Source organism: Ptychodera flava, chromosome 13 (assembly GCF_041260155.1).
Source record: "Ptychodera flava strain L36383 chromosome 13, AS_Pfla_20210202, whole genome shotgun sequence".
Taxonomy (NCBI): Eukaryota; Metazoa; Hemichordata; class Enteropneusta; family Ptychoderidae; genus Ptychodera; species Ptychodera flava.
The window spans coordinates 35,778,387-35,792,515 of record NC_091940.1 but is presented as its reverse complement, the minus strand read 5'-3'; the positions used below and the strand labels follow the sequence as shown (position 1 = coordinate 35,792,515).

Here is a 14,129-nt window from a genome sequence, read left to right as displayed (position 1 = left end):
TGCAAATTATGCAAATTGTTAGCATTACAATCACACTACATTGTGTACAGTGAAATGTTATCAGTGACAAATAAAAAAATAATCAAAAACATGTACAGTGCACGTGCACACAGACAGACAGACAGACAGAGTTGAAAAAGAAACTGTGCTAGATGAAAATACTGGAAAAGAAAAACAAATTTAGTCATGGGGATTTTAATGACCATCACAGGTGATGTTGATGTACAGATATTTTGGACTCAGATTGACAGTATTACACACTAACCTTTAGATGAAAATTTCAAACTGAATATTAAAAAGGCATTACTTGTCAATCACAGAGTCCCTAAACACTGAGACAGTTCACTGTCTATACTTCTTGATAGGTGTAAAACAACCCATGGCTTTTGATCTCTTCCTGTACAGCCATGTTTTCACATGTGATTTGCAAAGCCAAATACCAGGTATTCCATGGAACAACATCTGATGGGGGGAGTCCACACATAAAAGTCCTCTTTAGGAATTGCATTACATTTCTTGTTTTACAAAATCATCTTTGCAGCCTGCATTGACTTAACATTTTGTTATTTGATTCCTGATCAAGATTTAATTAAATTAGTGTCCTATTCACTCAGATACTATGTTCATTTTTACGCAAGCTGTAGCTAAACCAGTGTTTCACTTAAATAAAATTGGAAGCGGATGATTTTCAGCACAGTCCAGACTGTGTTTTCAGTTATGATGAGATGGTATTGGCCTGTCTCTTGCCTTGAAAAGATAGTGCACTGAATTGCTCGTCAATATTTACAGATGTTCCACAGCTACAACCCTGCTGGTGGTGAGTTGCATGAATTATGGAAAAACGTACAGCATGACAGACAAATGTATGTAAAGACTTGGTAATTGTGGTAAATCCTGACAATAATAGCATGTGATTTTTGGCCAATAAATATTCTACATTGATAATGACTAATTATAAAATTGATCTGCACACTTTAACGATGCTAATTAATATAAATTGCACAAATGAGCGCATTTACTTTGGAAACAAAATATTAGAAAAAATATGAAGATAGCTTTTGATTCAGTATAGCATTCTGAATTCACCTGTACTTTAAGCAAAATGAGGGTTAGGAAATGTGTTATGGATGTTGGCTACGTTCTCTTTCAGGTTATTTTTACCGCTGATACTCAGATTAACTTTTTGTGAAGCAAGACATGACAGGAACAAAAAGTAGGGGATTATAGCCATCGTGTTTCAGATAAAACCAGAGGTGAGAACATCTGCTGTACGGCATATTGCTCCCAATCAACAAAAAAATTATTGCAGGATTCACAAATGCTTTTTGTATTTCTTACGGTAGATTGACATGTACACATAGCATGCCTGTTTCATGAAAGCTTACAGAAACAAAAAAGTAACAATGTAGTAACGTTGATGATCTTTTTGATTATTTGTAAACAAATGTACAAATTATTACTCTTGTTTGTTGATCTCCTGGTTTCCCGTATCACACCAGCTTTGTCTCTTTTTGATGTATTTTTTTGCGAAATCATACAGTTAATGTAATCCACTGGATAATATTCAAAATTCACCTTTCATAAATCTTTCAGTGTGTAGGTGGTCCATTTTTCGTTTCAGAAGACAACAGAACTTCACTAACATTCAGTTTTAAAAGAGTCTACATAAGACTGAAACTTTTGCTCAAACTTTTCTTAAGAAAAATTTCAACCATTCTCTTTCAAAATCAAGAATAAAAATCAGGGGTCATCATGCAAAATTGTGTAATAGAGAAACAAGAAATGTTTACCAACATTTAAAATTCAAAATGGCCGCCATCCCTGTGTTATCTCTATGGGGGAAAATAAAATTTCAAGACTTTCACAAATATAAGCCAGTAAAAACTGTATTTACTCCATAAGCTTCAAAATGAGCCCAAACAAGTGGTACCCTGGCCAAGAGAATTAATATTGTATAAGTTTGAGAATCCAAATTTCTGTCCCTGAGGTGCGTTCCACCTTAAACGGGAAGTTACAGGACCGTGGGTGCACAATAAGGGGATTACTGATGACGCAGCCATTTGCATACACTTGGCGGGAGTTTTTGATTTGTCAAGGGGGTCTGTGATATAACCGAGGTTACGTTGGTATTGTCGGTTATGTGGTAGCGTGTCGGGGCCGGCAAGGCTAGTATTCCAATGATGAAGGGATGTAAAGACGACTGGAAACAGCGAGTACAATATAATCTAAGATGCTACTTTATTACACTAAGCTCTAAGCTACGTACATAGAGTGATGGTAAGCTGGAGACTGACTTGAGTACACGTGGGCCAAGAGAGATATACATGCCCTCATGAATAGTAATGACAGCTCATGAATAATAATCACATGACACTACGTCACATTCCTCCCTCCTTATTTTGATGGAGACAGGGAGTCTACATCACTAGTACGGCAAAATAATTCAGAAAATCAGCAAAATCAAAGTAAAATAATGCAATGCTAATGCTACTGAATCTAAAGGAAAGTACATGACAAAAAAAAATACTGACTAAGTCGGGTACAGTAACCTGGGCAAACACCATTACTATAATATATACTATTATAATATATAATATATACTATAAGGGTTGAAAATTCAACATGCATTTTCGAAAACAGTGTATATCAGGTCACTACAGCCCTTTCACTACATCATTCATGCACCTTCACACACTACCGTACATCCGAGCTCCACATTCGCGACAATGCATCTGCATTTGTATTTGTATCCCACCGCTGCCACCAATGTGATATAACCGAGGTTACGTTGGTATTGTCGGTTATGTGGTAGCGTGTCGGGGCCGGCAAGGCTAGTATTCCAATGATGAAGGGATGTAAAGACGACTGGAAACAGCGAGTACAATATAATCTAAGATGCTACTTTATTACACTAAGCTCTAAGCTACGTAAAATGGTCAAATGGTCGGATAGGGAACACATACATATGCGTTCTCTGACTAAAAACGGAACATTTTTTCAGTTTATTTTCGACTCAATTTTAGTCGCTATATATTCACAGATATCATATACAAGATTCAATGACAATGAACACCTGAAACATGTCAAATTATGGGATTGTGGGACCAAACACGGTACGTCCTATGAGTAGCGTGGCTTTTTTGCATTTGCATAGCTTACAGATAATCCGGCTTTTATAGGGGAAGTTCCTGTTTAACATCCAGCCCTCTGCTCCATATAAAGAACTTATACATGACATTGGTCACATCCTTGAGTGTGGGCATTACACTGATTTCAACTGTGCCAAACTTATTTAGGAATCATGTACAAATACAATAACAAACTGATATTTTTATATGGTCTTTGAATTCTTCATCAATTTAAGCTTTTCACGTTTATCTCCGTTTTCTGTACTTTCTTTTTCGCTCATTTTATCTACTCATTTAAGATTCTTGAAGAAGGTCCTCGTTGAATGACCAAAATTTCAAACAAATGGTTTTATCTGTTACTTGGAACCAGAGTATTGCATCATTTTTGGAACAAAACGAACTGATATTGAACTAAAAAAACTACTGTTTGATCTTCCATAAGGAGGAACTTTTGAATATAAGACAAATTTGTGTTGTTCATTGTTCTTGTAGTACACCTTGTAAAGTATAGTTTCAGCTTGCTAGTGTTGATCATTTTGGGTGAGGGCAGTGTTGATCAGAAGAAAATTTTTTATGAAAATTCTCTGGCTAAGAATTCCATGATCAGACAGTCGTAACCGACAAATATCCTTTCTCTTCAATGTATGACATCACTTTTTGAACATAAACTTTGGATCATTTGTGCATTTACAACATATTTAATATTTTTATTGCTAAACTTTCAGGGTCTGCCATGTTATTTATCATGGTCTATTGTGTCAGCAGTGACTGTTGGCTTTGTGACCAGATACGGTTTGCTTCATGATTGAGAATAATTACCCTTTCAATTTTGAAATAAAACCTTTATTGTGCTCGGATTTATGAAAATTTTACTAGGTTATGTATGACATGTGTTCACTGTAAGACATCAGACAGTTTTCCAGTGATTTGCCGGTGACATAAAAGACACAGGACATATTTCAATTTTTGCCGACAAAACTAGAGTCTGTCCAGGACGCTTACTTTCACTGAATAAGAAGTTACTGGTTTTCCAGTAAAGTTGGCCGCTGGATGCAAAGTGGATCAGGCTCTGTGACATATCAAACACCTTCAATCAGAAAGAGTCCTTGAAAATGAGGCAAAAATTGGTATTACAAACCAGTGGAACCCTTGAACATCCAATGCTATTATTGTGTACGCATCACCATCACTATGTACGGGATCATTCACAATTGATCAAATCCAGAAAATTACTTTTTGCTTTAAAAACATCCCACACAGTAACATCCACAAGACAAGTATGTCATTTATAGAATACAGAATGTGATAATCACTCTGAATTCATTGAAAGCTGAAGATTAAGTCTTATTAACCTTGATGCCCAAAGCAAAATTAATGGTAAAAATTTCTAGTGTTTGATAGCATTGAAAGGCATCAGAATACTATAACACAGCTAAATTTACACAGTCAACGTTTGCTGTTAAATTTAGAATTCAGTTATTCTAATTGTTCGTTAATTGTTTGGTTCTTAAATCAGAAGAAAGACTCCCACATTTGCGATGTTTTAAAATTTAATGAAAGGTCATGAAATTTCAGAAGATTTTATCGTAAATTAATTTGATGGGGTCCCTAATGCCTTCAGAAACTCAACCACATGCTAGCAACAGCTACCTAACTAATTACCATTGGTTGCATCATTTGGTGTTGGTTTTGACCCAATTTAAATATTACACCAATATGTCTAACCACCTGTTCAACAAGCTATTGTCTACAGAACAGAAATAAAGATCAAATTTCGCTGACCATCGGTGCTCAGCACTTACATAATGCACAACAAGCATTGTCTCTACGCACACATGATATTATGTTTGACATCTGCTTGGCGACGCAGGCATTTGGTTTTCACCTTTGACAATTTCCATAAGCCCGTAAATGAGTTTGAATATTTTAATTTATTCCCGCAATCTGAAGCAGATGTTGGGAGATATATAGCACAAACATTTGATGGCTAAACATTGACAGACTAATCTTAATTTGTTGATTGTCACAGAAAGTAGACAGCTGTCTCATTAGCAGTGATTAGCTTAATGCGTAGTACTTGATTTTCCATGTCATAGCCGCACTCTGAACTTTTTACGGACTTGTTTTTTTTCGGGTTCATTTTCTTTTCCGACTACTATGATTAAACAGTTCATTGATCATGCAAAGCAGCACTTTTCGTAGCTCAGTGATTTTTCATTGTGGAGTCATTCATCAAAATTATCGATTGCCATATGAGAGGATGGAAGCAATGTTGAATTTTTTTTTCTTCGTCCAGATGTTGTTAAAATCCCCTAGAGCCAGCGTACAATCACGGCCTTTCCGACTGCGTACGTCATAGTGAAAATAGACTGTGGTGATTTTTTAACAAGTAAGCGGCCCTGCAATTATCAGTGATGTTTGCACATTACACACATTTATTAATATCAACAGCATCATTTTTCCATCAAATGCACACTCTCTGAAATTCTTTGCCCGGTAAAAGAAAAGGAATTGAAATTTTTCGACACCCTTCTCTTTCAAGGGTTTATGACTGTACACTTCAGATCATACACTTAAGTACATTAAGTAGAATGACTTGTACAGTCTGGCCATAGACCCTGGAAACAACGATCCCTCAATTCAGGGTCTTCAGTTGCCAACATTCTTTGGAAATTGCTACGCCATGGAATGCTGGATATAACACTTGGATTTATAGACATTAATAATACATATGGCCTTAACATTTAATACTTTTGACATAACCTTTGTAGTGAAGAGTATTACAATATTGATCTCATTTTGTAGTCTGACATCCTGTACCAGGGCATTGTGGGACAGGTCATCACCCTGAAATTTGCATGTGAAGGAGGTAAATATATGAAAATTACCTTGTTATCCTCTTCTGTCTTTGCAGGATACTCGACAGCTTTGGTCAGGTAGAGAAGTGCCAATTTGTTGTTGTTGACTTTCAAGTAAGTTTTCCCCAACATCAGCAAATTCATACTGTAGAAGTTCGGATCCACTGTTCCATTGATGAAACAAAGGCAGGAATGTTCAGTGTACACTATAAAACATCAGTATTGCTTTCCACATACCGTGTTCATTCATATTGTATATGAAACATGAGAAGAAAAATTCATCACTAGAACACTGAAACATTGTGTCCTATCAAGACCATCCACATTGACATTATGCAATGGCAAACACATTTTTTGTTTCCTTTCATTATTTATTTATTAACTTGTTTATTTATTTATTTATTTATTTATTTTAATAGTTGTCTGTTCATCATTCATTCACTTTCTTTCATTCATTTATTTTCTGTTCAAATAAGTAAAGTAATATCTGGTTTCTTAAGACCCTAGACACTTCTGGGGTTAAAAAACTTTTCACTACACAAATAAAAATCTGTGAAAGGTAAGTTTGACCCATCGGAAGCATCTGTGCCAGATACACTGCCAGACACTGTGCCAAACACAATGTTTGACACTGTGTTAGACATATGTACAGTGACAGACTGTGTGCCAAACACTATGTCAGACACTGTGCCAAACAGAATTAAACCATGCCAGACACAGTGTTAGACACTGCATTAGAGACTGTGCCAGACAGAGCCAGCACAGTGTCTGACAATGTGCCAAACACAATGCTGGACACTGTGTCAGATACATGGGCCAGACACAGTGGCAGACACAGTGCCATGCACTGTGTCAGACACTGTGCCGAACAGAGTTAGACACAGTGCTTGGCACCGCATCAATCACTGTGCCAGACAGAGCAAGCCAGTGCCAGGCTGTGCTAGACACAGTGCTAGACACAGTGCCAGACACTGTGCCAGACACAGTACTAGACACCATGCTATCATGTTGAAAAGCAAGGAACTGCACTCACCGTTTTCAGCTTTCATAAAATACGTCAATGCCTGAAAGTACAAAAACACAATCTCTGGTAAGAATGGCAATGTAAAATATTTACGACACAGAACAGATGTATAAATCTTTGTTTTTAAGACCTTAAACGCTCCACAGTACAGCTGACGGATAATCAAATCTGTGCGGGTATTTGTCAAGTTTCACGAAAGGGATTAAGCTTCAAAAATACTCCCTTTTACCTGTAAAACTTGAGAATTATTTGAATCATCCCTGGTGAGCAAGCATGTGAAATGATTTCTTTTTTTCCCAAGAAAGCACCACTTTATATTCAATAGTAAATTTGAACATTGCGTTTTAATGGTGAAGCAGATATGAAAACATGGGTGATTTCAGAATAATTTACGCCATTTTATAGTTTTTGTGCAGTAACCAGCTGGCATAATGTTTTATTAGGCTAACGGTGAAAAAAGTAACTAAAATGATATGTTAGTCCTAGTGTGCGTCATTGATATATTGTAACCATGGTTTTCAATGTACAATCCCAACTGATCTTCTTATTATAAATTTTCTCAGCTCTGCAGTGATTTACATGCTAGCTGTACAGATTTCTATCATTTGGCTATTGACCTTCTAGAAATTAGACAATAAAAAGAATGTTTCGAAAATTTGTTGCTTTATCCTTGAATTTGTAGGGAAATCTTCACTATAAAAGTTTGAAATATCAATTCAGAATATTCGAATATGAGGCCCTGTAATCTGTATACTTAAAGTATCAGAACAATTGATATTTCTGAATCAGCTTGCCACTGAATGCAAATGGCCCTGACAAATAACAGAATTTGCCTTTTTTATATTAGTGAGAATCTTTTCCAAAGCTTTGTTTTGTTTAACTTTTCAATTTAACAAAAAAATTTCACACCCTTGCAATTTTTTAGTTTTCATTGTAATTGTTTTCCCAGTATCACATACTCATTCAAGACAAGGAAGGCTTAAGTAGTAATTATTTTAACACCACAAAGTTCACCATATTATTGTATATTGATTTTCTTGATCTTTATATTTACTTACTTGAGATTTTAAAAAACAAAGACAATAATCACTGTTCGCTCCCATATAGTTATCAAAACAAACCAACAATTGTATGAAACATGGACATACACATACAGACAGACTGACATTCACAGACTGGCACAGAGTGATGACAATGACCCCAAGTGTGCCTTGGCCCATGAAGAGTGATAAAGATATAACAAAAAGCTGAATGTAATGATAAAATAGTTAAGTATAGGCCTACAGACACTGAGGGTGAATATGTTACAGCAATTTGATTAGTTTCTTTTCGTTTTCTACATCTGTGATAATTTTTAAGACAATCAAACTGCAAGGCAGTTTTAATATGTATTGACAAACATGTTATCTTTTACAAGCACACAGCAAACTGTTCATGATTTTTCATTTACAATATTTGACATAGACTGAAATACATAACATGCAACCGATATTTACATTTTGCCCATGCACCAGATACATGGAGAGATTTCAACATACAATCATCAACTCAGAAACCCTACAGGGAAAAGTAAACATTGTTGTCTTCCAGAACAGCTGGTACATCCACATCTGGAGCAACTTACAAACTTAACCAATTACACAAGGATGATGACACAAGAGATAAAGTTAAGAAATTTAACTGTGGTGAACTTGACTATTCCTTTCAAATCCTTACCTAACTTGATTGACATCTTAAACTAAAATACACTGCATGGTTAATTGCACACAAAAATACATCTGGGGTGTACTATTTGATAAAAGGGGGTTGTCTGGAAGATTGATGAGGAACATTATCTTTTTTATCCGATACATTGTACATTCTTTTTTTCCCACTATCCCACCTTTTCTTTTTGACAAACCTTCTGTAACTGATTTTTTTATTGACATTTGTTTGGATTTTTTTCAAAATCTGCCAAGACCCCCCCCCCCCTCCATCATTCTTTAACATTGAAAAAAACTTTGAATACATTTGTTGGAAACCAAACCTGCTGAAATCAGCTCAGCTATGTTTTCTCATTATTTTTTACTGCATTTCAACACCAAATACAGTAGTTTATCATTTCAAATGCTTACTGAATCACCGCATTATCTTTAACATAGGGCCAATGTCCCTGAAGCTACTATAGACATGGATACAAAATTAAGTATTTCCTCACTGTATGAAATCATCTCACTAAGGTCATCCTAGGGACCTGTTAGCCAAATATTAAAGCTGTCTGACCAGCGGTTTTGAAAAAAGCAAGCGACCCAATAGTCGACAGAGCTCTGCTGTGTTATGTAGAGAGCAACTTTTCATGACATATGTATTGATGAAGAAGATTGAGATCTTTGATAGCTCATTTCAGGATGGCCTGACCTAAAATGGCAAAATTAGCTGCAAAAATACAAAATTGATGATTTCATCATAATTATGTATAAAAATGTATACCAAATATCAAAGCTATCACATGACTAACTTTTGAGAAAAAAATATTTTGACCAAAACGGCAAAAATTGACCCAAAAATACAAAAATTGAAGATTTCATCAAATTTCACTATATCACACTAAGAGAAACCCTAGGAACCTGTATACCAAATATCAAAGGCATCAGACAAGTAGTTTTTGAGAAACACATTTTTTGACCAAAAATGGCAAAAATTGCACCAAAAATACAAAATTGCAGATTTCATCATATATTCTATATATCATATTAAGTTTATCTGTAGGAACCTGTATACCAAATATCAAAGCTGTCAGACGAGCGGTTCTGATGAAATAAATTTTTGACCAAAAATGACAAAAAAATTCCTTAAAAATACAGATTTGCATATTTCATCACAATTTGAACAAATCCAAGTTGGGTTATCCCTAGGGACCTGTATACCAAATATCAAAGCTGTCTGACCAGCGGTTATGAAGAAGAAGATTTTTTACCAAAAACGCCTTTTTTGGCACTAATTTGCATATTTTCAACAATATCAAAAATCAAAAAAAGCACAATTATTTCAGGTCAGCCCAAAGTACCTACATGCAAATTTTTCATGTAATCTGCTCAGTGGTTATTGAGTTTTTCAATTTTGACTGTTTTTACACTTTTTCATTTAATTTGCATATTTTTGGCAATGACAACTTCATTTGAACAAAATCTCATCTACAGCCCATCATCCATGTACACACCAAATATCAAGATGATATGTGCAGCGGTTTTGGAGTTTTTGATGTTGACGGACAGACATACAGACATACAGACATACAGACACACAGACATACAGACATACATACATACAGACATTTTCCTAGCCTATAAGAATAGCTTCCATTGCCATATATACATATGGCTATGGGAGCTAAAAATTGAAGATTTCATCAAATTTCACTATATCACACTAAGAGAATCCCAGGGAACCTGTATACCAAATATCAAAGGCATCAGACAAGTAGTTTTTGAGAAACACATTTTTTGACCAAAAATGACAAAAATTGCACCAAAAATACAAAATTGCAGATTTCATCATATATTCTGTATATCATATTTAGTTTATCTGTAGGAACCTGTATACCAAATATCAAAGCTGTCAGACGAGCGGTTCTGATGAAATAAATTTTTGACCAAAAATGACAAAAAAATTTCTTAAAAATACAGATTTGCTTATTTCATCACAATTTGAACAAATCCAAGTTGGGCTTTCCCTAGGGACCTGTATACCAAATATCAAAGCTGTCAGACGAGCGGTTTTGATGAAATAAATTTTTGACAAAAATGACAAAAAAATTCCTTAAAAATACAGATTTGCTTATTTCATCACAATTTGAACAAATCCAAGTTGGGTTATCCCTAGGGACCTGTATACCAAATATCAAAGCTGTCAGACAAGCGGTTTTGATGAAATAAATTTTTGACCAAAAATGACAAAAAAATTCCTTAAAAATACAGATTTGCTTATTTCATCACAATTTGAACAAATCCAAGTTGGGTTATCCCTAGGAACCTGTATACCAAATATCAAAGCTGTCAGACAAGCGGTTTTGATGAAATAAATTTTTGACCAAAAATGACAAAAAAATTCCTTAAAAATACAGATTTGCATATTTCATCACAATTTGAAATCCAAGTTGGGTTATCCCTAGGGACCTGTATACCAAATATCAAAGCTGTCTGACCAGCGGTTATGAAGAAGAAGATTTTTTACCAAAAACGCCTTTTTTGGCACTAATTTGCATATTTTTGGCGATGACAACTTCATTTGAACAAAATCTCATCTACAGCCCATCATCCATGTACACACCAAATATCAAGATGAAATGTGCAGCGGTTTTGGAGTTTTTGATGTTGACGGACAGACATACAGACATACAGACATACAGACATACAGACACACAGACATACAGACATACAGACATACATACATACAGACATTTCCCTAGCCTATAAGAATAGCTTCCATTGCCATATATACATATGGCTATGGGAGCTAAAACAAAAAACAGAATAAGATATATTACATCCATGTGTTGAAAATTTATTATGTATTGATGATAATATATCCAAATAGATCACCTAATGTTATTTTTGATTTATTTACCACTAAGGGTAAGCTAACGCTATAGATATCACCTGAGTGTCAAAATGCTGCACTCTCATTAAACAGAAAAGTTTTGGATCAGTCAGTGTCAGGATTCATATTCACACCCTGTCATTTCTGTACACTGCACTGACAAAAAGGCAGAAATTGTCAAAAAAACTGACATAAATAATTTGTTGCTAATGTAGCTCTCAAAATTATGATTCATAAATCATTTAGTTGTTATGATCTACTTTTACAGTTTGCAGCATGTGCCATTAATTTCTTCACGAAAAAATTAACTTATTTTTCCTGATTGAAACACAATGAATCCACAGGTTGCGATGATATTAAAGTTGGTCCACAACTATCTCATAACAATCTATATATTTTGAAGAATCTGCACCAAAAGCAAACTAGGTCTTCATATTATCAGACTTCAAATTTACATTTGCAGGACAGTCAGAAAACACACTCTAGTCAATATATTTACCTGTACAACCAAAATATATTTTAGTTTCAATCATATATGTGATTTTTGGTAGGTTGTCTAACCTGGTTGTTTACTAGAAAGTAAACCAAGTATTACTGTATTTCACACAGGTTACTTTTGAGACACACATGCTGTAAGGAACTGTGGATTATTAAAACGGATGGAAAAACCCATAATGTTTTGACCTAACACCCCCCTCACACACACACACACACACACACACACACACACACACACACACACACACACACTCACAATGTAATCAATTGCTGAAATAGGGTGCTGCAACTTAAAACTATGGACACATTTTTGAAAAAACATTTTCAAAACAAAATCTGAGCAATGATCAAGTATCACGCATAGGGTACATGGTACCAGATATCAGTGGTACAAAAGTGGAAGCAAATAGTGCAGATGTGCATTGGATATAATCTGAATAGTGATGAGACCTCTCATCCTACCATGATGAGTTTTATTTGTTGTGGGTGTGCTTTAATTATATAATCTATCGTATGGATCTATGTCTCAGTATCAACTGTGTTATATAGGAAATATTCTGAAGATTGTAGTCTTGCTATGGGTTACCGACATTGACGTACCCTGTATACAGTTATTATTTGATATGGAAAAGCAGAGTCTGTTAACTGCACCTTCCAGTCAATAAATCTTTTGTGTGACTGACTCAAATTATTGTTTTTATGTTCACTGATTTGACTAAGCGCTGTACTGTGTACTGGTTTATAGACATGGTTTATCAAGGGCTGTATTGTGTCGGTGTATTTTGCAGGAAATGTGTGGTCACAGTGCAAATCTCTGGGATATTTATCTACCTCATTATATGTTGACTCTGGTGGTTTGGCAAACAGTACCGACGCGATCTTCTGTTGATACCATGGCATTTCAGCAAATGTAAAACACCTGTTGTATGGCAGAGACAGAAAATAAGTAACTTTTAAAAAATTTTTGTCCGGTACATTATCAATATTACATTTTTCACATATATCTTTTTATTATATGCAAATGATTGAATATGTGAGCCAAATTTTGAGATCTAACTTGGGTTTTATGCTCATGGTAATGAATGAACTTTTGCCTTCCATATTTGGTTATGGTTTTTCCATATTTGGTGAAATGGGATGACAAGCTATTGGATGATTACCATGACATCAGAGTCACAAGATTTTTCACCCATAAGGATAGTGGAGAATAAACTGTCAATTTTTTCTGTCAAAAGTGATGGAAACACTATAAAGGAAACATGCAGTGGCATTTCAATGGAATATCTTTGAATAAGTTGGCAAATGGGTGTGCAGAAAACTCTTGACAGACACTGTCAATAAATAACATGAAAGCTGTTTCCAAAGGTTTCATGGTTTAGTTTGCATGGGTACACCTAGCAAGAAAAAAATGTTGTAAACTACAACACTGATTTTATATCCTTATTTTCTTTCAGGCTACAAAATATATCAGGATTTCCAAAAAGGATTATATTGCAAAATGTAGGAATTTTCATTTATGGCCTCCACCTCCATCATACACCAAAGCTAAACATGTTACCTCAATACTTTGATACAGACATTTTTGCAGTAGAAGGCATGTATATACTACCAATACTTTGATGCAGGCATTTCATTGCAGTAGTACCAGGCATGTATATACTTTGATACAGACATTTCATTGCAGTAGTACCAGGCATGTATATACTTTGATACAGACATTTTTGCGGTAGTAGGTATGTATATACTACCAATACTTTGATACAGACATTTCATTGCAGTAGTACCAGGTATGTATATACTTTGATACAGACATTTCATTGCAGTAGTACCAGGCATGTATATACTTTGATACAGACATTTCATTGCAGTAGTACCAGGCATGTATATACTTTGATACAGACATTTCATTGCAGTAGTACCAGGTATGTATATACTTTGATACAGACATTTCATTGCAGTAGTACCAGGTATGTATATACTTTGATACGGACATTTCATTGCAGTAGTACCAGGCATGTATATACTTTGATACAGACATTTCAT

The 14,129-nt window shown here is 35.0% G+C and overlaps 1 protein-coding gene across 2 annotated transcripts in view; it reads right to left on the bottom strand.

The window, feature by feature from the left end:
• LOC139148299 (regulator of microtubule dynamics protein 1-like) overlaps positions 1–14,129 on the bottom strand; it is a 43,586-nt gene that overhangs the window by 12,117 nt on the left and 17,340 nt on the right. For both annotated transcript variants that reach the window (XM_070719662.1, XM_070719663.1), the window contains 3 exons: positions 12,918–13,005; positions 7,020–7,050; positions 6,017–6,150 (listed from right to left, as the gene is read on the bottom strand). In XM_070719662.1, the coding sequence (XP_070575763.1) occupies positions 6,017–6,150; positions 7,020–7,050; positions 12,918–13,005 (253 nt within the window). The remainder of the gene's footprint in view (positions 1–6,016; positions 6,151–7,019; positions 7,051–12,917; positions 13,006–14,129) is intronic.